The sequence below is a fragment of the Benincasa hispida genome, chromosome 12 (genome assembly GCF_027475165.1).
Source record: "Benincasa hispida cultivar pf3 chromosome 12, pf3_genome.v1.1, whole genome shotgun sequence".
NCBI classification, from domain to species: domain Eukaryota; kingdom Viridiplantae; phylum Streptophyta; class Magnoliopsida; order Cucurbitales; family Cucurbitaceae; genus Benincasa; species Benincasa hispida.
Window position 1 is genome coordinate 66,589,315 of NC_143489.1, and position 26,493 is coordinate 66,615,807.

General features: G+C 32.3%; 2 protein-coding genes across 6 annotated transcripts; one reads left to right on the top strand and one right to left on the bottom strand.

The window, feature by feature from the left end:
* Positions 1–792: 792 nt before the first annotated feature.
* On the bottom strand, positions 793–14,590 carry ALDH22A1 (aldehyde dehydrogenase 22A1). Of its 2 annotated transcripts, XR_005479127.2 has the most exons (15): positions 14,257–14,516; positions 14,083–14,126; positions 13,035–13,139; positions 9,989–10,116; positions 9,721–9,843; positions 8,845–8,998; positions 8,089–8,192; positions 7,933–8,011; positions 7,148–7,243; positions 6,910–7,047; positions 5,547–5,762; positions 4,740–4,931; positions 3,305–3,448; positions 2,981–3,214; positions 793–1,136 (listed from the first exon to the last, which is right to left on the bottom strand). XR_005479127.2 is itself a non-coding variant. In XM_090308044.1 (14 exons), exons 1-14 carry the CDS (start codon positions 14,366–14,368, stop codon positions 3,038–3,040), a joined length of 1,812 nt encoding a protein of 603 aa, XP_090164170.1. In that variant the 5' UTR covers positions 14,369–14,590; the 3' UTR covers positions 2,675–3,037. The 2 variants fall into 2 exon arrangements, 1 of the variants encoding a protein (XP_090164170.1); XM_090308044.1 differs by lacking the exon at positions 793–1,136 and having other exon boundaries at positions 2,675–3,214; positions 14,257–14,590.
* A 3,305-nt stretch (positions 14,591–17,895) lies between these two features.
* LOC120092590 (uncharacterized) lies at positions 17,896–22,934 on the top strand. 4 transcript variants are annotated; one of them, XM_039050723.2, is made up of 13 exons: positions 17,896–18,057; positions 18,161–18,306; positions 18,389–18,437; positions 19,408–19,554; positions 19,634–19,767; positions 21,168–21,237; positions 21,348–21,438; positions 21,613–21,682; positions 21,780–21,875; positions 21,992–22,091; positions 22,167–22,253; positions 22,353–22,432; positions 22,516–22,934. In XM_039050723.2, the coding sequence occupies exons 1-13, from the start codon at positions 18,009–18,011 to the stop codon at positions 22,675–22,677; spliced, it is 1,281 nt and encodes a 426-aa protein (XP_038906651.1). In that variant the 5' UTR covers positions 17,896–18,008; the 3' UTR covers positions 22,678–22,934. The 4 variants fall into 4 exon arrangements, with proteins under 4 accessions (XP_038906651.1, XP_090164173.1, XP_090164171.1 ...); XM_090308047.1 differs by having other exon boundaries at positions 17,899–18,057; positions 22,520–22,934; XM_090308045.1 differs by having other exon boundaries at positions 17,902–18,057; positions 21,992–22,253.
* Positions 22,935–26,493: the final 3,559 nt, after the last annotated feature.

A 26,493-nucleotide genomic window follows, 5' to 3' on the forward strand; every position in this document is an offset into this window, starting at 1 on the left:
GTTACTTTGAAAGTAGCTACTTCAGCGATATCTTTGTTCACAATAGAAAAACTTTCTTATGATGAATTCGATAATCCTTGGAATTATTTTGATGAATATATATATATATATATATATATATATATATATAGAGAGAGAGAGAGAGAGAGAGAGAGAGAGAGAGATTTATAAAACATTCCGGATGAATGTAAAGTAATCAGCTTAGATGATATGAGGGTATAAAATTAACCTTATTTGTCCAAATGATTTTATAAAGAAATCACAACATGAGATTTATATATATATATATATATATATATATATATGTATATATACATATAGATGATTTGAGTAGAAACTCCTGAAGAGATTTTAAAGGCAATAAAGTTTCTTTAAGAAAGAAATTGGGATGGTAAGTATTGCTTTAGCTTGCAAATAAAGCATAAAGCAAATGAAATTACATCAATTTATACATAAAAAATCTTAGATGAACCAGCTACATTACCATAGTAGTTGATTCACTTAGTGTGAAAAAAAGTTATATCATCTGATATCGGAAAGATAATGAAAAACTTTAGGTCTTGAAGAACCATAATTTTGAGAAAAACTTTAGGTCTTGAAGAACCATAATTTTGAGAAATAAGTGCACTTATATCTTTACTAGTTTATACTCTACCTATCATAGCATAAATATAATATTCCTCCAAAGAAAGATACTGGAGTAGAGTTAAACATATGTTATGTTTTTATTTGAGAATTAGTTTATATAGATTTATTTTATTCTTATAAATCTAATCGTAATGGAATTGATTGTGAAGATGCAAGTTACGTATCCAATCCATTAGAACTAGATCTTAAACAGGTTACTTAGTACATAGAGAAGATTTTTTATATCATAGTAGCTTATGAAGCAGATCATAACAACTACTTTAAATCATGTTAAAATCTTGATGATTTACGAGGCTAGCCAATAGTGTTCATTTATGAAGATGATAAAGCATAAAGTATCGATATCACTATTCAGTAAATTTCTTCAAAAGACGACTTGGGAGATTTATTCTTCAAAAGATGACTTGGGAGACTTATTCTTCCAAAGACGAATTGGGAGACTTATTCTTCCAAAGACGAATTGGGAGACTTATTGACGAAGGTCTTACCTGCAACAACATTTAAGAAGTTAACACGCAACATTTGTATGTAACAACTAAGAGTATCAAGTGATGTTTTCATGAGGGATAGTAGATGTGTTGCACTCCTTTTCCCTTGACTATGGTTTTGTCCCATTGAGTTTTTCTAGCAAAAGTTTTTAATGTAGTTATTAAAGTATATGAATGATGTATTCTTTTTTCTTTACTAGGTTTTTATCCCATTGGGTTTTTCCTAGTAAGATTTTAACGTGACATTTATTTTACATACTATAGATATCTAAGGGAGAGTATTATAAATGTAATATTATAGATATTCATAACTTATGTTACAACAAATCCATTACCTTCATAGGTTACCCAATCCCATAACTTCTCCCATTAACTTTACCTTATTACATAAAGTCCACCATACTCTATAAATAGGGTTGTAAGATGCCTTTGTAGAGGACACCATAATTGAGTTCAATATTAGCTCTCTACTTCTTTTCCTACTTTTCTTTCTTGTCTTGCTTTCATGGTTATTTTGTTCATTTGTTCTTATTTCATCACAAATTTGAAATTTTACTAATCAACTTAATTGTTAGAGTGATTTTGTTTAAATTAATAGACCATCAATTTTACCAAAAAAGAAAAACATTAAAATTTTCCCACAATCACTATTAACACCTGTAAGTGTAAACATAAAAAAGGATTTTACACGGAATTTTTTTTTTGTAAAATCCTTTTTTATACACCATATATTTTGGAATGTCTCGTATTTTAAATTACTCTGTTAAAAGCTTTTAGTTTTAATTTTGGACTAATTTACATATTCACCATTATTTAATAATTTTTGAAATGTTTAATTCTTTCTTTATTAGCCACAGTTATTAAGTTTCACTTTGTTTGTTATTCATTAATTTTGATTGATATTCATTTAGTACATAATATTTTAAATTAATTTTCTTCATTTTCTTCATTTTATTTCATATTCATAATTGAAAATTGATCACCTCTTCAAAGAAATCTCAAATATATGTCGGATATTCTGATAATATATTGAAAAATGTAAAAGTGCCTTGTAAAAACCATGATTTAATTTTTTTTTTTTTGATATTTTTAAATGTATAATGGAAAATATAAATATACATCATATATATCAAATATGGTTCGATATATAAGACGATATACTATATAAATTGTCCATGCACTTATCAAACATACTTTGATTTTATTTTTAAAAAAAATTCAAATGTATATTAAATATGTGATGTTGTAGATATCAAATATATCTTATTTTCTTCTCTAAAGCTTCTTGTCGATACTTATTTTCATTTATGAAAATAGTTTTGAATTTTCAAAGAATCTTTGTTGTGTAGGTTTTAAAAAGATCATTTTAGAAAATTCGAGAAACTTCTCTTACCTGAGTCTTTTGCTATTAATGTTATTATATATTTTTTTAAAAATTGGAATGGTAAGAAGGTTGAAAAAGTAAATTTGATCAGGTTTTTTGTGCAAACTAATAACTCATTAAACTAATCAGGTAAAAAATATGAAAGTTTAGAGAATTATTTAATCGGACTTATTTATTTAGAAGCTCTAATTGGAAGAGTTTTTGGCGTTGGCCAAATACTTCCCACTTTCAATCATTTAGAAGCGACATAAAAGTGCTCTTAGAAAGTAAAAAAAATCAAAATGCACTTTAAAACGCTTGTTAGCAAGCATTTGAATAGTGCATTTGTCTCATGTGCTCAATTAAGAAGCACTTTCAAAACTACATATTCAAACATCAGAAATCATAGGGTTGTTATGGTTATAATGAAAAAAAGAAATTACTAAAACACAAAAAGAAAAACAGGAAAATTCTAAAGTACCTCCAAGAACACCTTCTAGGTGAATAATACATCTTCTATTGCAAATCCAATTGCCCTTCAATCAGCTCTCTTACTTCCATCATCAATGGTAGAGTTGTCTTTAGCCGCAGTGTTCTGCTCGGACAGCATCTTCAGAACATTGACCAATGCTCTTAATCGATCCCATATGTTCAGGCCGTAGGTTGCTTCCACGAGTGACATCTGAAACTCAAAGGCGTTGTCTGCAACAGGATACTAATCGAAAAAGAATACGAACCGTTTCAATATATACGTACAAAATAAAAGCAAAAATAAGTACTTGTCAAAGTTTTTCTAATGTCTCACCGTAAGAGGCTTAGGATGCTTAGTCTGAATGAATGGCCACCATCTATCCTCAACTACTGCTTTAACGAGACAACAAGCTCGTAATCCTTCAACGCCCGCAAATCGACCAAATCCACTCTCTTTTACACCACCAAATGGCAAGGACTGAAAATCAAAGAGACCTTAGTATAAATGTGGCACAAACCATAAATAGTAAAGATATTGAGGTGATAAGCTATTGATGAGTTTAGGGCAAATTGCAAAAACTACCCCTAAAATATGGTGGTTATTGCAATTACATACCCAACTTTGAATTGTAAAAATTGGACCCTCAAACTTCTACAAGTATAAAAATTGGACCCTTAGACTTACATAATTGTAAAATTTATAATAGTTGTATAAATTTGAAGGTTCAATTTTTATCATTTATGAGACTCCAATTTCTACAACTATTGTAAGTTTTAAGGTTCAAATTTATTGCATATAGAAGTTTGAGGGCTTAAGTTTTACAATTGAAAGTTGAAGGTTGTGTAATTGCAACTACTATCATACTTTAGGGTAGGAGTGAGTATGCTAGTCCGAGAAAGTGAGCCGACGGTTCGGTCGGAGAATGAGGAGTCGGTCAGCGGCGTTTTGGAAAAATTCCAAATCGAAAAATTTCAAAAAATAAATAAATAAAAAATAAAACCGACCGACTTTTACTCATCGCCGGTTGAGGTTGGTTTGAAAATTTAGTAAACTAACCATAGTCGGTTCGGTGGCAGTTTGGTCAGAAAACCGATTCCGACCACTCGCCCCTACTTCAGAGGTAATTTTTGCAATTTATCCAAAAATAAAAAATGCAACGAAGGTTGAATATTCAAACATTGAGATAAGACTAACTTGAATCAGCTTTTCAGTTTTTCTAGCCAAGGATGCACTATACAATTCAATACGTGTAACTGCCCTATAACACTAACAAATTCTTCCTGATACATGGGTAACTAGACTATAAAGACAATACCTCAAAAAATGTGTCCCTTAAATGTTATGTAGCACACACCTGAAATGATTTCTTTCTATAACAATTAGTGATGCAACAGGTGAAAGCATTAGGTCAAATCAGGAAAATTCATCCCTAAGTTAGAACTTTCTCTAAGAATAATGTTCTATATTTAAAATGATATTCCAAAAAGTAAAAGCTTCCTATTACCATCTAACGTGATTATTTATAGCCTTACAAAGAAATGAGACAATAAACTAAATGATTCTAAAATACTAACTAAACAGTAATTAATCTAAATGAACAACTGAACTAAATAATAACTAAAATATACTAATGATCTATAATTCACGTAGGTAAAACCAACAAATGCACAATGAATGTCTAACAAGTGACCCTGAGTCAGTATCAACCGTGCAAACAGGAACTAGTAAACATAACTAAATCATCGCAATGCTTCAGAATGAATACTACCTGACACAAATAATTTGTGGCAAAGTCATTAATTGCAACACTTCCAGAATGTATCTGCGAAGCAATATTCTTGGCACGCCGCTGACTGCCAGAAAAAACAGCACAGCCAAGCCCAAATCTTGAATCATTTGCAAGCTTCACGGCCTCATCATCTGTGCTGAATTTCATTATAGGCAAGATTGGTCCAAATGCCTGTATGCCATCACTAAGTTAGCACATTTGCTTAACTTTGAAAGTTAAGCAATGAGTTTTAGGTCAATTGGGAGCCAGAAGATATTTTCCTAGGGATCAATTGCGCTGCAAATTTAATATAAAAGATAAGATGGCCACTCCAGTTATACACATTTTTCTAGAGACCAATTTCATAAAATTTAAATTTAATTGTCTAGGGAAAAAAAATTTAGACCCTATTTAATAACAACTTTATTTGTCTCTTGTTTTCTAAAATTCCGATGGTTTTCATCTTTCTTAGAGAAAGATTTAAATTTTTAGTCAAATAAGAGGAAGTAATGTTTATAAGCTTTATAAGCTTGATTCGAAAAAATTAAAAACCAAAAACCAAATTATTATCAAAAGGGGTCTTAGTTGTTCTATATATATGTTTATAATAGCTGTTCTTTGTTTTTAATTCTAAAGACTCAATAGTCATTTACAAACAGCACCATCACGTTGTCAGAGTGAGTATTAAGTAGGGTTTCAAGAGCTATTTGGAGAATTATTCCAACAAAATATAATATAGGCCGACTAAAAGGGATAGGAACTACCAAAAATTCTATTGCACAAAAAGAGCATGTCAAGTATTGGTACCTCCTCTTGCATTAACGTCATTGTATGGTTGACATCAACAATAACAGTAGGTGGGAAATATTGATCAACGGCACCTTCAGGTAAATGTCCGAAAGTTCCACGAGCAACAATTTTTGCCCCTCTGTCTAAGGCATCATTTACAAGGCTTTGAAGTTTTTCAGACTGCTCTTGCGTACAGATGGCACCCATATCATATTTCCCAGCTAACGGTGGACCCTGAAATACATTTTTGAGAAGAAAGTCTCATCTTTCAGTTACAAAATAAGATTCAAACTTTGATCGAGATTGTTTGTTCCACAGGCAATCAAGACTTAGTCGAAACCTCCTCACTTGGAATAGATACAATATGGATATGGCAAGTTGGCAACAACAATGGCATACAACCAAAATAGATGATGCATGATTATTCAACCACAAATATATTTTGCTGAAAGACTAGAAGTGTAAACAACAAACTTACTGGCAGAGTCAAAGGAGCCAAATTTTAACCAATTTATGAGAATTACGTGCCCATGTTGCATTTAAAAATTATTAACGTCAAAGTAAAGGGCTCATGGAAATTCTGCTGTTGAGATTTTCCAGTGATTTTTCTTTTTCAGCTTCTGCTAGAAGTGAATAGGTTCTTTCTAAAATTGGTTGAGACTCTTAAGTTAATGACCTCCCATTTTTGTCCTAGGAAATCTATCCCTCAAGGTTTTAATTCCTACATTCCTTGTGTAAAATTCATATGGAAAGATGGTTCCAAAACCCAATTCCAGAAGCCATTTGGCTTAGTTTCTAAAAACCAATATACTTTAATTCTCATCTCAATATGAATGATCTTCGAGCTCATTGGGCCTTCATCTCAAACTGCTCTTATTCAAGACTTAAACCCATCTCTAATTGTTGATAGAAGAATATGGTACAACAATTCTAGCAGATCCCTTGTAAATCTTCTTACTGGCTTCAAAGAGTAATCTTTCACGTAAACCTTCTTTTTTTTAATTACAGTTTTTATTATTTACATGAGTAGTGAAATCCTATTTTTCTATGGATGTTTTCTTAACATTGAATTGAGAACTTTCCACTGAATATATCAGAGAGTGGTGAGAACAAAAAACGCTTCCCACACCCTATGAAGCAAAAAGAACTACTAAGAACCTTGAAAATTTTTATCCCTGTGGAAACCTTACATTATAAATTCAGTTTCAGCTGCCACTCCTAATTTACATTTTGCAAAACACCACATACCTTCCAAATGACCCGTATGTGCAGAATGTAAAGTAGAAATTTGAAACTGAAAAACCACATAAACCCTATACCCCAGCAGAAGGATGGACAGAATTTTGATACATATATATATATAATACTAATTCATACTTACAACTGTAATAGCCTTTACACGTTCTGATATTCTATCCACAAACGAAGAATAAATGTTCTTGTGGACATAAAATCTCTCAGCTCCGGTACAATTATGTCCACTTGATGTAATGGAAGCCCTGAGAGCAACGTTTACAACCTATATTAAGTAAAGAAACTCCCATCAGTTCTCTATGACATGAAAGCATATTAAACTAGTAGAGCTACTTGTATGTAGTAAAATTGTAGAGTATTCATACATGATCCAGATCTACATCCTCACAAACGATAAATGCATCCTTTCCACCCAACTCAAGAGTAACTGGAATAAGTGTCTCAGCAGCAGTTTTCATTATCTGCAAAGAGTCATGCCAAATCTGTAACACAGCCCAGAGGTGGGTGCTAGAAACAAAGTCACTTTTTCCATCTCTTTTATTGTAAAAAGAATATAAATAAAAGCCCCGGCTGTAATAACTAGCATTCAAGGGGAAACAAAAAATGAACTTCCAAGCAGAATGAGTATTACTTTATTTGCTAGAAATAAAGCAAATTAATCAGTCTACAATACTCATACAGAATGGACGTCATTTCCTACTAACCTTCTTTCCATTGTTTATAAAATAGAAATAGAATGGAGAAAGAATCCCTACAGAACCCCCACACATTCTTCGGTGGAACATGTATAATGAGTTCCAGCATTTCCTTGTTTCTTCTCTCTTTATTTATTCAAACAAATTCAGATATAATTCTCATTCTTTGTGAACAATATCGGCAATCTTCTTCATTTTGAGCCTGATTGCAAAATAAATGTAACAACACAATAATAGAAAATTTAGCTCTCATCCCCACAACTTTTAATCCAATGGATATTTTTTCTGCCTAACCTCCAAATTCATTCCCTATTATGTATGGCACACGGCTTCAGAGCATGGATGGGTGCTATAATTATAAATTTGGAAGACAAAACAGCAGCATCAATAAATGATAAGAACAAAAAATATAGGAGTAGAAAATTAAAATATTCCAGACCAGACATAGTTCATACCATCCTACCCACACCAGTAGATCCAACGAATATCATTTTGTCTACTGAAGATACTAGCGCTTCCCCTGTTTCAGCAAACCTGATAAAGGATCATATTAAAGTGGACAAATGAACAGCCTAGTGAAGATAGTTCAAATGAAAAGTTAAAATGTCTACCCTGTTATCACATCAACCAAACTCTCAGGAGCTCCAACAGCAGCAAGTGCAGCTTGGATAATCCTGACATAAAAGCATCCTGACCAACTTGCATGTTCTGAAACCTACAATTTCAATCAATTGCATGATATTAAAACAAAACCAGTATAAAACAAATTTGTTTCATAAAAGAACAGGATCATGATACTGAACCTTCGCAAAGTCCTTAGTTGAAGCTATTAGTTATTTGTTTTTTTTCCCCCAAAGAAAAACAAGAAACAAAGGTTTCACTGATAGATAAAGAGGAAGAAAGATGTTCAAGGATACAATTCCCAAAGGGAGAGTATACAAAGCAAAACACCCCAAAGAAACAAGCACACACCAAAAGTACAGGAGCCTTAAAAAACAACTGAAAAGAGGACCAAAAACACCAAAACAAACTACAAACAAAAGCTATTTGAAGATTGTTTTTCCATAAAGAAACCTCTAATTTTATATTTTAATTGATTAATTAATTAATTAATTTTTTAACAGAGGTTCCAATAAGAAATATGAAGAACATTTTTCTACAATATTGAAATTCCTTAAGGATATGCATCCATGCATCCATGTACTCTAGTGATGCATGCCATCTTAAGAACAGGCTAGGGCACATGCAATGATTGGTCGGGATGGTAGGACATGCAATTTGTTGCAGTAAGTAGTTTCTGACAGAGCATGGCATAAAAAAAATATTATATCTCAAAAGTATTAAAAGAAACCTTTCAACTTTAATACCTTAACTACAATGCCGTTTCCTGCAAAAACTGCTGCAAGCACTGGATTGAAAATGTTATGGAATGGATAGTTCCATGGGACTATCGCCCCAATAACTCCAAGGGGATGAAATTCTACTCGGGCTTTCTTGTGAAGTGTTGCCCTTCCACATGATCTGCAAATTGAAAAAAGTTAAGAGAACGAATGCATGACGAATTCAATCGTCCAGAATTTTAAGTGCTCTCTTTCAGTCTTTCTTAATCAAAATATAATCCACATCCAACATAACTAGGGACATGGGGACAATATCATTTTCACAGTGACAAGTTGCAGTCCAGCCGGAATGCCTCGAAGATGCTCGGTTACTAGTAAATAAGAGCAACAGAGAATTGTATGGCAGCTTCTGAAATCCACTTTCATCTTTTTTTTTTTGGTGCCCTCTCTCAAGGTTTTGTAGGTCCTCTTTCTTCTCTATCTTTAATATGAGCTTCGTTTTCAACTTTCTAGCAATGATGTTTACTCAAATGTTTAGCAACTTCTCTATCAAGGCCAAATTAATATGGATTAATGCTTTAAAAGCCATTCTTTCGATTTGGATAAAAAGAAATCAGAGTTTTTTAAGATAATTTTTCCTCTTGGTAGGATTGCTTCAAGAACATCAAGATTAAGCCTTCTCTTTGATGTTCCTTATCGAAGTCTTTTCTAAGGTTAAAAAAAAGAAAAATGCATAGCAATGACTGGATGAGCCACTATGCTGGTCACAGGAAAGAGAACTAATTAACTGCTGAAGGAAACATATAGAAATTGTAATTCACCCTGTCTTCAACAAGAGTAAGGGATGTTATTGGCTGCAACAACATATTTTCAAGAGGGGAAAAGAGGAGAAAAGAGAGATACCGGCTCTCAGGCTTCAGCCATTTCTCACCCTCTGAAAGAAGCCAAGTAATCTTTTCACATGTCGCCATTACTTCTCCCATATTAGCATCCACTATTGTTTTTCCAGTTTCACGGGAGGAGATCCTGTCCCCACATGATAAATAATTAGAATGACAGAAAATATCCATATGGCTGCTTTTGTCTCCTTTTTTTTTTTTTTTTTTTTTTTACTTTTGGAGAATATAGAAATAACAAAAGTCTATAGTATATTAAAATAATTGGATCTTACTCGCAAATGAGTTCTTGATGTTCAATAATATACTTCAAAAGTATCCGTAAAAGCAAACGCCTTTGCTTGAAGCTACTTTTGGCCCATTCTTTCTGCGCTTTCCTGGCTGAAGCGACACGCTCCTTGACCTGAGCATAGAATTTAACATAATATGCTTAATCAACAACTTCAGTTTCTTTCTCTCTCCCTCTCATTTAGCAATACTAATAACTAATGCCATCAATATGAGAAATATTATGTAGAGATGACAACTGGATGAATGAAAGAGGGAAACTTAAAGTAGTGTTCTTTTGAAGTAGAGAATTGTGAGTCCTTTCCCTTCCATCAAATATCAAAAGATTGAGAGAAAAATTGTAAACCCTTGAACTTGTTTTACTAGTTAATCATGTTTAAGATCTCTTAATGATGAGTTAGGATGTGAATTAATATTAATGAAATAAGTAAGTTAAGTATTGTGAATTGCGCGTCTGAAATGCAAGAGAAGGAAAATTTTCTAAGTGTTATGACTATATGTGTTCAGGTTGTAACCTGGTCGATGCGTAGAGGGTGGAGAATAACAACGGTAAGCCGAAAAAGGGCAAGAAAATATGTTAAGTATGGAGCATTGGGTTCTCAGGTGAAGTATGAACAAGTTAACACCTAGAGAGAGGAGAGGGTTCCATGCGTTGGAACTAGTAGGTGCCATGCGACCAGCTTGGTTGAATGATGCGACCAGAGGATCAAGGAGGAGGCATTGTGGCTAAGTACAACAAGTGGTATGACGGATTTATGCGACCAACTTTGTATACTATTGATGACGGTTAAGCTGGCAAGTGATGCGGTAGAAAGTTATGCGTTGTAGGGAGAAGGCTTGAGTGGCCGCAAGGCCATGCGATGGAGTTTAAGATGAGAAATTCAGCTTAATTAACGAGTGAGTAAACCAAGTGGCAGTCTTGTTAACGTCCATGAAGGGATAAGTAAGCCAGGTGGCAATTAATTAAGTAAACTCCTCATGCAAGCCCGAGTATAAATAGGCTTAATCAAGAAGGAGATTGTTTTACCAAAATTTTTCTAACGCCTAAGTGAAGGAGTGTTGTTGCCATTTGAAGACTTTGAAAGTTCAAGAACTCTCGCCCAACTAAAGGAGAATTTGAGAGATTTCTGATCGATTCTGGAGGAAATGATGCTCAAATGCTAAGGTAAGCAAAAGTTAAGATGTTTATGAGCCTTCAAAAGGAGTTTAGTTAAACGAATGTTGGAATTAAAGTTAGAAATCTGGAAGTTTAAATTTGGAATGATGTTGTGGATGAATAAGCAAGCAGCTGTATATGAAGAACAAACAAACAGCTGACTCAGTGATGTTATGCGTTAACGCATACAACATAGCCAAACCACAACGAAGGCAATTTGAGTACATCGTATAGTGGACGTACGTCGCATGGACTGAAAAGTGTTTCAACGCTTACCAAGCACCTTGAGAAAGGATTCCCAATTATCAGCCAAGTTATAAGGTAAGATGGCTAAGGATAGTCGATGCGTTAAGGATGGTTTTGATGTGTCGAACTTAACTATAATGCGATAGCTACTAGTATATGATGAAGTTAAGCTATGCGTTAAGCTCAAAAGGGAGCTAAGAATATGACCAAAGGACATTTCCTTTTCAGGGCAAATGCAAATAGGAGAGACGTACAATCCCTTGGATAAGTAGCCTAAGACAGTGAGTAACAAGTTTTAATAAATGTTTTCTAACACAAGTTTTATGAATGATTCCCAACGCATAGACATTTCATATGAAGTTATTATATCATAATTTTCTCCAAGAATGCCTTGAAATGAATGTTAATCACATGATCCATGTTTTTAAATGATGAAGTTATTTAAGAGCTTAGCATGTGTTTTCCATTAAGCCTATGCCATGTTTTATTACATGATGGAATTAATCAAGTATTCCATGTTTTACAAGGCACTATGCCTTGATATGAAACCATGAGGTATTATTTCAAATATGCATATTTTGTATATATTCTTAAATGTTTAAATGTCTATGCCTCATACAAACCCTACTTCAATGTTGGTACCGAAGGTATGGTAAGGTACCCAGATTACAATGATGTTATGGATCCTTGACACCGAAGGTATGGTAAGGTGGTCAGGATCCAACCCAGCTCTACATGCATGTATGACTATGTTATCAATGTTGATGAGATCGAGTAAAAGGGCTCTCTCTCGATTAAGGTTAATAGGGATTGAGCAAAATGGCTCTCCTACATGTTTAGGCAGTGAAGTAGTGGAGTTTTAGAAATATGCTAATAAATTATCTCAGGGTTTTGACATGATGTACCCTTATGATTTCAGTTCCATTTTAAAACCCCTTATTATGATTTAATAAATATTTCTTTGATAAGCATGCTTATGTTAACTATGATTTAAAGTATGTTTTACTTAAGATAGTCAATCACTGGGATTTCCAACTTACACTTTAAAGATGTTTTCCTCCCCAGGTAATAGTCGACGTGCCGAAACTTGGCAGTTCAGTTCTACCAGGCAGTCACTTCTCAAACCCGTAGGAAGATTGCAGTTTAGGTGGCTCATAATGTTCTGTTATTGGTTGTATGTCCATGTCAAGGGGAAAACAGAGTAGAGTTTGTGTTGTATATAAGTGTGGTTTCTGAATCTGTTATGTATATTGATGTTGATATTACCGGTTAATGGTAAATTATATGTTTTAAGTTGTTATTGAGACCATATGGTAAGTCCTAGAGAAGTATAAACTACTAATCAGGCTTAGCAGGTGCTAAGGATACAGATTTTCATGAGTATATTAGACAGTAATTGTCATAAGAGGGTTGGCAATTGCTGCCTTCCCATCTCTTCTCGGATTAAGAGGATAATCTGGGACATAGTGTGAAAAATCATAGGGGAGGATTGACATGAAAGATACGACACTACAGCATGGAATGAGATGAAAAATCTCCCCTCCATCCAAATTTAACAGAAACAATAACAAGAATGATAATTTTAACTAGTTCACCAATTAGCTATTGCCCAGCCAGCAATGAGTACTAACCTCGTCTCGCGACAATGCAGGAAAATAGCCCAGATATTTCATAGTTGCAGGCTCGTAACACTGGACTTTCTTGTCTTGCTGTTGTGTCTTTACCCTAGGTGGAATCTGTTCAGTAATCACCAACCAAAATTATGAAATTAAATAGTTTTGCCCAAGACAATTTGAAACAAAAGTCTTTGCCTTCTGCAAGCTTTGATATGGGAGAACGAATGGTTTGTATTAGCCAATAAATGTGTTAGCCTGAGTCACTAAAATTTTCAGAATAGAACTTAAGAGGATCTCTAATTTACGTATTAGTAAGTAGTAATTTTCTTTAACCAGGTCCAAGAACATCCTCTCAAAGGGCATAGTTCCATAATAGAATCAAAGCCTGAGATAGTTCCCGAATGGAAATTTCAATAGTTTACTCATCCTCATATCATTACTAAACAGTGTATAGATTATATCAAAGTAAGAGAGTGTCAACTTAATACAAAAAACTTAATGCTAGAAATGAAGCAATGTATTATCAAAACTATTATAGCTAAATCAATCATGGAATCTGTTTAGTTCGGTACCAAACGTAATTCAAATCAAATACAAACTAAACAGTTCAGTCTAAAGAATCAAAGCATGAGACGGTGGTTCCAGGACAGAGATTTCAAGAACGTACACAAATTCATATAGCTCGGTACTAAACAGTGCAATTTAACTCAAATTAAGAGAATTCAGCTTAGTACAAAAACAAACAACAGTTTAAATAAACAAATGATAGTTCCGGAATAGAAATTTCAAGAACTTGCTCCTATTTTTACTTAACAGTGCAGTTTAAATCGAAGTAAGAAAATGCCGTCGGTGTAGTTTAAGAATCAAACCCTGAGATAGTAATCCTGAATACGAGTTTCAAGAAATTACTCGTGTTCGCATATCACGGTACCAGATAATGCAGTTTACATCAAAGTGTGAGAATGCCGACTAATTCCAAAAATTAACGCAGGAAATGAAGCAATAATGTATCATAAAACTAAGTATGGCTAAAATCAATTGTAGAATCTCCGGAATTACTTACGTAGATGTAGCTATTCTCCTGCGTCTGATTTCCGTCGTCCATAACTGGAAGAATATTAGTCGGAATAAATGATTGAACACAAAATTAAACGGAGGCAGAAAGCACACTAGTGTGCGAGTGTATTCAAAAGTGTTCGAATGCACAGATAGAACGAGAGGGGAATGAATTTGTCACCGTCAGATGCGTCAACATCGATTGAAGGCACATTCGGAGGGATGAGCATCAAGAGTAACCTACAGATCGCGTAAGCAATTCCAAGAACAAGCAGAGTCCACCAAAATGCCATGGCGCGTCCGCCGACGGAGATGAAGAACAAATTCTCCGATGACCACGAGGTTCTTCAAAGAGACGAAGTCGATCAAATTTATTGGAGCAAGTAGTAAAATGAGAGTAGAGATCGCGGGAAAACCTGATGCAGACGTAGAATTGGGCTTAACAGTTTACTCCTCGCGTAGCTTTTATGCCTCGTGATTTTCTTTTTTTCTTTTTTTTTTTCCTCCTCCTCTCCTGTCCAAATTTTTGGTATGCAAATTTATTCTAGGCTAAAAAATTCTATTTTAAAAATTTTAAAAATCCGTCTAAATATAATATTAGGATCTGTTGGCCGTTTGGATAATCAGTATTTGAATATACATGATAATTAATATTAGTTAAATATATGTATTTAATTTATCAATTTTATATATAAAAATCAAAACTAAATAACATTTAATTAAATGTAAGATAACATTTAATGTAATAATAAATTGAATTTATTATTATTTAATATATTATTATATTAATTAATAAAATATCAATAAATATTTTATTCCAAAGAATTGAATTAATATAGATTAATTAGAATATTAATAATAAAATTGTATATTGAACCGTTAAGACTCCGTTTGGTAATATTTTATTTTTTTGTTTTCCTTTAAATTGAGCTATAAATACTACTTCTACTTCTAAATTTCTTTATTTATTGTCTAACTTTTACCAATGGTATAAAAAAAAGCTAAATTTTGAGAAGTAAGAAAATAGCTTTTAGAAAAATATTTTTGTTTTTTGAATTTGGCTAAGAATTTAATCATTCTACTTAATATACAAATTGTAAGAAATGTTGATAAAATATGCCTAAATTTAAAAAACAAAAAAAAAAAACCAAATGATTACCAATTAGGATATAAGATAACATAAAATATCAATGGCAAATATATTAGTTAAAATTTATTAAATGGAAATTTCCACAAATAGAAATTGTCAAACTATTTATAGAAATATATATATATATATAAAAAAACATTGATATATACTTATAGACCTTCGTCGGTCTCTATCAAAGAATATTAAAATCTTGTAATTTGTGTAAATAATTTTCCTTATTTTTCTATTCTTTTAAAACTCCATTTATTACATCTAAGTAATATATATAATAATTTTAAAACAAACCATAATGAATAATTGATATCTTATTAATTAATCATTCCATATACTTGTTTCAAAAAGAGAAAATCAATCTATATTTTGATTGATCTCCCACCTATAAAAGTCTTACTTATATGGAAGGTATTAGAAAACTTATATGAAATAGGTTTTAAAGTTATATAGATAATAATATATTGAATTTTAAAAAGTAACATTTTTTTAAAAACAAGAATATTAAATATATATATATAAAATGTCATGACAATCTATAAATCAAATGGGCTCTTAAGGAAATTGTTGAGATTTTTTATTTTATCGAAATGTAGATAGAAATGTTAATGTAAATGAAAATTTTTGAAATAATAAAAATGGATGAAAATCATTGGAATTAGTAAATAGGACTTTAATAATCTTTAAAAAAAAAAAAAAAAAAAGGTAAATAGGACTTTAATATTGGCTTTAATAACTTCTATTAATAGTTATATCATCTAAAATCTATGACATAACTATTAATAACTATTAACTGCTATTAATAGTTCTCTTATTTAATAACGGTATATGAATTAGAATATTAATAATAAATTATAAAATTGTATATTGAATAGTTAAAGACCTATTTGGTAATCATATTATTATTTGTTTTTGTTTTTGAAAATTAAACCAATAGATACTATTTCTCCTTTGAAATTTCTTTATTTGTTGTTATTTTTACCAATGGTTTAAAAAACAAATCAATTTTTTAGAAGGAAAAAGTAGCTTTCAAAAACTTATTTTTGTTTTTGGAATTTGGCTAAGAATTCAACCATTGTACTTAAGAAATATGCAAATCATTATCAGAAATGTTGATGAAATAGACTTAAATTTAAAAATAAATAAATAAATAAATAAAACTAAATGGTTACCAAATGGATCATAAGATAATATAAAATATCAATGGTAAATGTATTGGTTGAAATTTATTAAAGGAAATTTTTCACAGATAAAAAAATTTCAAACTATTTACAGAAATACAATAAAAAAAATCGATAAACATTGATAGACTTCTATCAACCTCTATTAAATAAGATTAAAATTTTGCTATTTGTGTAAATAGTCTATCTTATTTTTCTATTTCGTGAAAACTCCCTTTATTATATCTAAATCATATATTTAATAATTTTAAAACTAATTATCATGAATAGTTGATATTTTATTAATTAACCATTCTATGTATTTGTTTAAAACAAAATAATCAGCCTATATTTTTACTGTTCATCTTCAATAAAATTTTATTTATTTGAAAGGTATTAGAAAACTCATATAAGATGAGTTTTAACGTTACCTAAATAATAATATATTGAACTTTAAAAAGTGAAAATTTGTGAAAAACAAGAATATTAAATATATATCCAAAATATCATGACAAAATCTATAAAATAAATGGGCTCTAAAAGAAATTGTTGAAACGTAGATAGAAATATTAATGTAAATGAGAGTTTTGAAATAATGAAAATAGATGAAAATCATTTGAATTGGTAAATAGGACTTTAAAAGTGTCTTTAATATCTGCTATTAATAGTTATCTTATCTAAAATCTATGAGATAACTATAATAACTATTAACTGCCATTAATAGTTGTCTTGCTTAATAACTGGTATTAATAGTTATCTAAGTATAATTTACATACGACGAAAAAAAAAGGGAAGAAAATCATATGATGTAAATGATTTTGGATGAATAATCTTTTAGGATCAAACTTTTTATGTCTTTGTGTTAATTACGATTGAACTAAACTCACTTCAATATTTAAAATTTAAATTGATAAATTAAACTTAATTATAATTGAATCATGGTACGATTAGATTGTTTGACTAATCGTATTCATAAATCTAAGTAACAATCGAATGACTATGCTATAATAGTTTAACTACTTGTACATGCACTCTTTCTTGAAATCAGAGATTCGAGCATGTCACAAATTTTTTTATACCATTCTTAGGACTGTGATACTAATAAATAATTAATAATTAACTTACTGCATAATTGGAAGAGACATTAAATCTTGATAATCCAAAATTTTTAGAAAAGAATCTTTTTTTTGTCACTTTACCAATATATAGAATGAGATAATTTGAACGAGTAATACTTGAGTGTAACCCAAAATCTCCATGCATCCCGTGACGAAAAATATTAAAAAAGAAAAATATTTGAGTTTTCAACGACATCTATCTTATTGTTTTTTTTTAAAAAAAATCTGTCACATAGTTAGATACTCGTAGACAACACAAAAATAGGTAGAATCAGAGTTACACTAGTATTTTTTTTCCCTTTATTTTAACCTTTAACTTTTTCATGGAGGATAACTACCATATTGATTTCATAATGTTAAAATTGGATATAAATATCACAAACTAAATTTAATATCTCTTTGTTCGTCAAATCGTCATCCGTACCCAAAAATTAACCAAAAAAAAAAAAAGAAATCCCATTTATTTCTCTTGCGGCATTCTTCTTTCTTCAACGGAAGAAAAGCAAAAATCAAAATGGCTTTGAGCTTGTCCTGCCATGCCACTCTTCATCTTCAACATCAAGGTCCTACTTCCAGCTCTTTAAGCATCTATAAATTTCCCGTTTCTTTTCTTTTTCACATAATCTAATTTTCTCTTTTCTTTTTCTCTTCCCCCCTTATTCTCAGTGGCTTCCAGAAACAACAGCAACAAGAACCTCAACAATGTAAGAAGCCTCGTAGATCGAATTGGAATTGCTTCTGTTCAATCTTCTCCTCTTCAATCTCTTCGAAATGGCCACTGGGTTAAGCTTATCTGCGGTGCTAGTTTCGAGGTTTAGAAAACTCTTCAATTTCGCATTCCCCCAAAAAAGAAAAGCTTCTTCATATTAAAGTAAATGTTTGTTTTCTGTGTAGGATGTGGTTGATATCAGGAATCTCTCTCTTGTTTACACTCTTGCTGGGGGTAAGAATCACCCAATTTATATCTCAATGGAATGTGCTCTGTTTATTATTGGTCCATATACATTCAAGATGTTTGGTTCTCATGCTTTCGATTTTTGTTTATTTTAGTCGATGCACTTTCAAAACGTCTATTGGCATGTTTGAGAGTGATTCTAAAATTGTTAAACTCACTTTTGTCATTTTTAAAATCACTCGAAAAATGCTTTTAATCATTCAAAATTCACTTTAATAGTTTGAAATTTGTGTTTAAGAACTTAAAACTAAGTATTAAATTGATTTGAGTGATTCAAGATGTGTTTCAGAGTGATTTTAAATACGACAGAAGTGACTTTAACCATTTCGAAATCAATGCCAAACACGCTATATTAGTCTATTACTTTAGGAGGGTGACCAATTTTTTTTACTATTTGTAAAATTTTATCACAACATTCATACACAGTGAAAACCTTTTACTATAAAGTTTATGGTTACATTTTGAGAAACTTAGTGAATGACGTATGATGCTAAAATTAAGATTGAAATAAATGAGATGAAAATGAAAATAAATGGACCAATATGGTACCTTTTTAAAGTAGAAGGATCAAAACTAACGTTGCAAAGATTCAATATTTTTTGTTCATTTTAGTTATGTACTTTCAGAACGTTTATATTAGTCTCTTACTTTTGGAAGGTGACCATTTATATTCCTGTTTACAAGATTTTAACACAACATTCGTACACAATGAAAACATTTTAATATAAGTTTATGGCTACAATTTAAGAAACTTAGTGAATGACGTATCATGTTAAATTTTGATAGAAATAAATGAGATGAAAATGAAAATGAAAGGATCAACATGGTTACTTTTTGAAAGTAGAGGAATCAAAATGGATGTTTTGAAAGTATAGTGACCAAAACGGACAAAAACCAAAAGTGTAAGGCCAAAGTAACATTTAAGCCTTGTTTTGTTGATTTTACTGAGGACTTGCAGTTGATTGTATTGATTGTGCTGCTGATGCATCGGTTGTTAGTGCTGTGAATGAGGGAATTCAAGCAGCAAGAGGCATTGTTGGCGTTCGAAGGCCTTGGGTGATGATTAGTGTCAATGATGACCAAGATCTTCACTTCCGCAAAGCTGGTAATTTCTTCTAGCTTATTGCAAAAGGTTTCAAAATGGATTTGTTTTTAAAGTGATGAATTAATTGTTTTATTGACAGAGTTTGATCCTGAGAATTGTCCAATTGACTGTTCAAGACCTTGTGAAATTGTTTGCCCTGCTAATGCAATCTCACTACAGGAAGAAACAATGAAAGAACCTTCACAAGTGGCTAGTGTATCTGGAGTATTGAAGGTTGCCTTTCTTGTCCCGTCTCTTTAGTTTTTCCAAAGTGGTTTATTAGGCCCTGTTTGATAACTATTTGAATTTTGGTTTTTTGTTTTGTTATCTATTCTTTACAAATATTTTCAAAATCTAAGCAAAAATTTGAAAACTAAAAAAACTAGTATGTATATAGTTGCTTTTCTCGTCCCCTTTCTCTTTAGTTTTTTCCAAACCAATTTATTATGTCTCATTTGATAACTATTTAGTTTTTGGTTCATCTTTTTTGAAAATTAAACTTATTAACACTACTTTTACCAATAGATTTCTTCATTTTGTTATCTATTATTTACCAATGTTTTCAAAATTTAAACAAAGTTTTGAAAACTAAGAAAAGATAACTATTTAGCTTTTTAAAATTGTGCTTTGTTTTCTCTCAATTTCTTTATAACGTTCTTCAATTTTTTTGAGGTAACATTTGAATTCTTAGCCAAATTAAAAAAATTAAAAAAAAAAACTTTAAGAACTTACTTCTTCTTTTTTTTTTTTTTTTTTTTTTTTTTTTTTTTTTTTTTTTTTTTTTTAGTTTTCAAAACTTGGCATGGTTTAGCAAATTTTGTTAAAAGTAGAAAACTATACAATGAAATTTATAGGTGGAAGTAGTGTTTACAAGCTAATTTTCGAAAACTAAAAAACAAATGATTATCAAACGAGATAATAGTAGCTTTTAAAAACTTATTTTTATTTTTGGAACTTGGCTAAATTCAAATATTTCAAAGATAAAAACCATTCTAAAGAAATGGTAAGAAAACAAGCACAATGTTCATAAACAAAAAACCAAATATTTATCAACAGGGGGCCTCTCACTACCCCAATTCCAAGCAACATTCAATTAGGTACTTAAGTACCTTGGAGAACCACACCCCAAAAGCCAACTATTCAGTTAAGAGAGCCAAACCACTTAAGTACCACAATGGTCATCCCATTCTAACCAATGTGGGACAAAGGTAGCCCATACTACCTTGGTTTCTAACATATTCAATGGTAGACTCTGGAGCTGGCTTCAATACTTCTATTGAGATTTGTAGGTAGGAGTGGAATACTAGTATATGTGTAAGGAGTGGTGCCCCGGATACTCATTTATCTTAAAAAATGGGTAGAACCCGAGTATATTGAACTATAAAAGATGACAGAAATACAAGATAAATCAAGTATTAGAGGTACTTGGACCCTTTCAGTCTCGAGAATACTCTCAAGCCCTAATTCATTTCACCAAATATTACCTACCTCCCTCCTTCCCTACCCACTCTATTTATAACCAACAAGCCTAACAAACTCTCTAACTAATTACTGATATATCCTTATAAAATCCCAATTAACATACTTATCAAAAACCTTATCGGCCTTGTGAATATCTGCTCCCCTTTTTGCAGGGCGGAGTAATGACAGAGCGCTGTTATGGTTGTGGCCGTTGCTCTCCAGTCTGCCCATATGATAAAATAAGTATGACTTGTCACAGATTTAGTTGTTGATTTGGTGGGAAGAATGTAGCCTTTATTTTGAATTGGTGCTGCTCTGCTGCTGATTTTGTTTGCTTGTTTGAATTGGTGCAGATCTAGTCACATATGTAAGGGATGCAGCTACTACTGCAAAGCTTATTAAACGGGGTGACGTCGATGCTTTGGAGATTCACACCAATGGAAGGTATATATAAACTCAGAATTTGATCTTTGATATCTAGAGCCTGTTTGGATTGACTTTTCGTTCAAAAACACTTTTTTTCTACTTAGAAACACTTGCTTCAGCACTTAGAAAGTGAATCCAAACAGGCCTAAATGTGACAATTTGGAGAACTACAAACTGACGTCTTTCTTCTAGACAAACCACTCCTTTTCAAGAACTTTGGGATAAATTAGGGGACTCATCCAAATATCTAAGACTAGTTGCAGTAAGTGTGTTGATTCTGAGCCTTCTCTCTCTTTTAGAATTTGAACATTTTAGCCACCTTCCACTTGCTTAATGTTGGTAACTTATACTTGATGCAGGTAAGCCTACCTAATATTGGGGATTTAACAGTATCTACAATGAAAACAATGTTCTCGATCATGGAATCGCAGCTTCATTGTTTGAACTTATGGCAGGTCTGCCTCAAACTTCATGAAGCCAAATGAATTACTTCCATTTCTGTTACACTCTCTAAGTTCCAAAACCTATACTTGTTTACACAATCATCATTTCGTTTAAACATTAAATGAAGTTGGATGGACGACCGATGAGTGGAGATATTGGACGAGGCACCACAAGGGAAACAATTGCTTTTGCTGCCCAGTTAGCTCTTTCCAATGACTGCCCTCCTGGTTTGTGTACAAATCCGGTCTCACGAAGCTTAGATTCATGTCACTTCACTGACAAGCTTCTTGTTTCCTTTGCAGGCTTCCTTCAACTGGCTGGTGGCACAAACTTTCACACTGTTGATGGCTTGAAGAAAGAGAGACTTTTTCAATCCACATCAACTTTAAGTAAGTTTGACCTTTCACCATGTTTCACTCACATCAATATACAGTCTACCAACGGCCGGTTTCCAATCTAGAATCAAATGTTTCTCTTACTACATTTAGAGAATTCGATGAATGAAGAGTTATCAAGTTCATTGCACGCGTTGATTGGTGGTATTGCTTACGGGGGATATGCTCGGAAAGTAAGTTCATTAACATTTGCATAAAGTTTAGATTTTCGAGTTCAAAACCCATCTCTATAATCTATGTTAAATATGTTGTTTAGATAGTTGGAAGGGTCTTGAGTTCAATGAAAACACAAAATGGAGATGCCAATATTGAAGATTATCCAGACTATCTCCTGGCTGCACTTGTGGAAGCATCGACTTTGGTAGGAACTGTCAAATGCTATGATCCTTCTCTGATCAGCTCAGCAAAAGTTAACTGAACCTTAAGTTTATGTAGTTCATTTCAAACCACATTTTCGATATTCTTGTTATCGTAGTTGATGCTTTTATGTCGACTACTTTGGCAAACAAGTTTGAGAGATCCTAAGGGAGGAATTCAAGAGATCATTAGAGTCAAAGCCTCGCTCTGATAATACATTGCTGAAAACTTTGTTCCATGTTCAAGAGATTATCTTGAAGAATACAGAATTTTAAATGTAGCTCGATTAAATTATTACAAATTATCATCAGTCCAAAATCATGATCCAATATCCAGTGACTCCAACATTCAATCTATAATTACCGAATAATTGAGGAAAAAACTAGAATAATTGAACATTTGTGATTTAGAGATGATTTAACATGTCAAAGGGTTGAAAAGTTATTGAATTAGATTGTCACAATGTCATTATCTCTTAATAATTATTGAATGCAAATTTAAAAATTTAAATGAATATAGTAAACTAAAGTTATTTGTATCACAACTTAAACTAATACAAATTTTCATGTCGATCCAAGAAGTAAGACAGCTTTTATCTCTCACTCTCCAAACTAGTATGCAGTTACTTGAACAATCAAAATACTACGATAGTTGAACATTTGTGATTTAGAGATGGTTTAATATGTCAATAGGTTGAAAATTTATTGAATGAGGTTGTCTCTTAATAATCTTCAATGTGAATTAAAAATCTGCATGTTGATATGCATGTTTTTTTAACTTAAAAATGTGGATACTAGTTTCACATGTTGAATAAATAGAGTCTCATCTTTTGTTAAAATGAGAAAACTCATAAATAGGTACAATATATCTGCTCTTTATACAATAGGACAAAAATGAATAAAAGGAACTTAAAAAACGATAAAAAAGTGTCTACTGCAATTTAACAATGTTACAATTGATGGTATTGCAATTTACAAGACTAAAAGGAAACACATACACAAGAGAATGACACTCGAGATTGATAACTTAGTTCGGTATAAATCACCTACGTTTGGGGGACAGAGCGCCCAGGAAAGATAGCTTCACTAAAATCAATGATAAGTAATTACAACGCAAAACTTATCTATATTGAAAGCACGACTTTTTCCTTTGCAAAAATAATAATAATAATAATAATAATAAAAAATAAATAGAGTGTCTCTTATACAACTTTATCACTCAACTAATAACCTATGCTTTCTCTATGTGTAAGACTCATTCTCACTGTGACTTAGGCTCCCCCTAAGTTGTACTATTAATGAAGCAAATCTCAGGCTCCCCTAAGATCAGACTTGAGCTCCTCTTAAGATGTGAGACTCCTTCTCACGTGAGTTGTATATTTTCCTTCAAGACCAAAGTCTCATTTGCTCGAATAGCTTAGGCTCCTCTAAGCTTAAGAATCCCTTCTTAACTGATCTTCTTATTTCTTAATGCAAAGACACAGAACACGTCTTCCAAGCAACACAAGGTTCTGTCGATGCACTCCCTTTTTGACCGACTACACTCAAGTTGTTTATATTTCAGTAAAAGCTTTTTCAAAACAATAATGCGACCAACCTTTTCAAAATACAAGGAACCCTTTAAATATGAGCATCGAAAACACACCAGGCAACTCTAACTTCCATAGCAGTCAAGAGTAAAGAAGGAAAAAAAATATTGGCAGAACGGTACAAATGGAACATCTTTCTTCTTTACTATTTTCTTGACCTTAGGTTTCTATACTTCCTCAACAGACACATCCTAAGGATCTTTTATCAACTAATTTTCTTCTTCCTCAGAAACTGAGACAGAATCATTTTGAGAACTAGGCTCCTCATCAATAACTTTTTGTTCACCTTTTTGCTTCAACAGAAAAATAGGCACATTATCATCAAACGAGTCATAAGCAAAGTCGGGAGAGCTCTTCCTTACATCTTCCTTTTCAAGAGAATTTTCACTATTCTCATTTTTATCAGGAAAATTATCTTGAATTTCATTTCCAGAACATTCTTTATTCGAGATACTCTTATCATCCCACTAATCAGAAACCTTTTGGTTATCTTCTTTTTCAACATCTTCCGACTTATGCACCTCACCAGATGCAATGACATTTGATAGAACATTTAAAGCCTCAGTCTCAACAATTTCAACATTTTGGATAAGTTCATTAATGTTAGATTCCACACCTATTGCAAAGGACTACTTCCAAACAAATTATCTTTTGACGAATTCATAGAAACATAAACCGTAGACTCTTCTAGAAGATGCAAGACATCCCTAATAACAGTAATATTTTCATTCTCAAAGATAACAAGAGGAGGATCAGTACCTGTGGGTTTTTGGGGCTTAGAGGAAAAACAAGACGGTTCAACTTCAATGCCAGGACCCACAAGGTCCTCCATGGTAAGTCTAAGAGAGGTCTCTCCCTTATTCTTCTTGCTTTTACCTATTGTCGAGAGACGGGAGCTTTTCCATTTAACACTAGACACGAACACAACATTTCCTCGACTCAAGGTCTCAACATTAGGATTTAAAGAGAGATTAACTTCCATGAAATTCGATGGAGCATTTCCTTCAGACGAGTCACGAATCCTTCGTCTATTTGCCTTTTCCTTATAGCGCACTATCTTAAATTTTGAAGTATGAGTTCCAGTTTGAGTACTCACCATTTTATTCAGAACCACCAGAAAACACCCACGATCACAAAGGAAGTTGAAGAGAATGTGGCATGCAAAAATTAAAAAACTTCTTTCCTACCAAAACACAACTGTTGAGAGTTATCATAAATATATAAACAGTAAATGCCACACAACTTACTCTAGTTTGCCTCACAACATCCATCAACAAAAGGTCATGTGTCTAGCTTTGAAGAAAGGGCCTTAATCCCTCTGTAGCTCACTTCTAGAGCTTGATTAACTACTATGAATCAATTATACAAAGGCCCAAAGCCGTTCAAAGAGCCTCAAACTGTTTAGCATTGAGAGCCTTTGTGAGTCAGCAATCTAATTTTCAGTTCGAATATCTTTCAAGACAATTTGTTTGCTTTCAACCAATTCTTGGATAAAATGGTGTCTGATGTCAATATATTTCATTCTGTTGTGTTGAACTGGATTCTTAGAAATATTGATTGCGCTCAAATTGTCATAGTACAATGTCATAGAATTTTGCGTGACATCATATTCTCCAAGCATCTATTTTATACAGAGAAGCTGAGTGCAACTGCTACCTGAAGTGCTTTTTCTATCTTTTGAGCTTCCAACCCAATCTGCATCACAATAACCAACTAGAGAGTATTTAGAGTCAAAAGAATATAGAATACCATATTTATATGTGTCATCAATATATTTGATGATTCACTTGGCACTTAGTAAATGACTAGCTTTAGGTTCTACTTGATATCAAGCACGGATCCTAACAACAAAAGCAATGTTAGGCCTACTGGTAACAAGGTAAATTAAACTCCCAATAATACTTCGATATAGACTCTCATCAACACATGACCCAAAAGGGTCTTCAGTTATTTTAACATGAGTGGGAGCAGAGGTTCTCTTTGTACGAGCATTTTGAAGCCTAAACCTTTTTAACTAATCCTTTGCATATTTGCTTTGAGAGATGAAAATTCCATCTTTAAGTTGCTTGATCTAGAGACCCAAGAAGTATGTTAGCTCGCCCACCAAGCTCATTTCAAGTTCAGTCTGCATTTGATTTACAAAACGATCCACAAGATGCTGTGACATTCCTCCAAACACAATATCATCCACATAAACTTGGGCAACCACAAGGCTCCTTTGTTCTTTCTTCACAAACATAGTTTTTTTTAGTTCCCCTTCTCACATATCCCTGTTTAAGAAGAAATTCA

What these genes read in the sequence shown, in the direction of transcription:
- LOC120092590 (XM_090308045.1), top strand. Translation starts at nt 18,009, where the DNA reads ATGGCTTTGAGCTTGTCCTGCCATGCCACTCTTCATCTTCAACATCAA. An exon ending in TGTTTACACTCTTGCTGGGG is followed by an intron (nt 18,438 to 19,407) that starts GTAAGAATCACC and finishes GAGGACTTGCAG; the next exon opens with TTGATTGTATTGATTGTGCT. An exon ending in GTGTATCTGGAGTATTGAAG is followed by an intron (nt 19,768 to 21,167) that starts GTTGCCTTTCTT and finishes CCCTTTTTGCAG; the next exon opens with GGCGGAGTAATGACAGAGCG.
- ALDH22A1 (XM_090308044.1), bottom strand. Translation starts at nt 14,368, where the DNA reads ATGGCATTTTGGTGGACTCTGCTTGTTCTTGGAATTGCTTACGCGATC. An exon ending in TGGCTGAAGCCTGAGAGCCG is followed by an intron (nt 8,999 to 9,720) that starts GTATCTCTCTTT and finishes TTCAATTTGCAG; the next exon opens with ATCATGTGGAAGGGCAACAC. An exon ending in AGGATGTAGATCTGGATCAT is followed by an intron (nt 7,048 to 7,147) that starts GTATGAATACTC and finishes TACTTAATATAG; the next exon opens with GTTGTAAACGTTGCTCTCAG.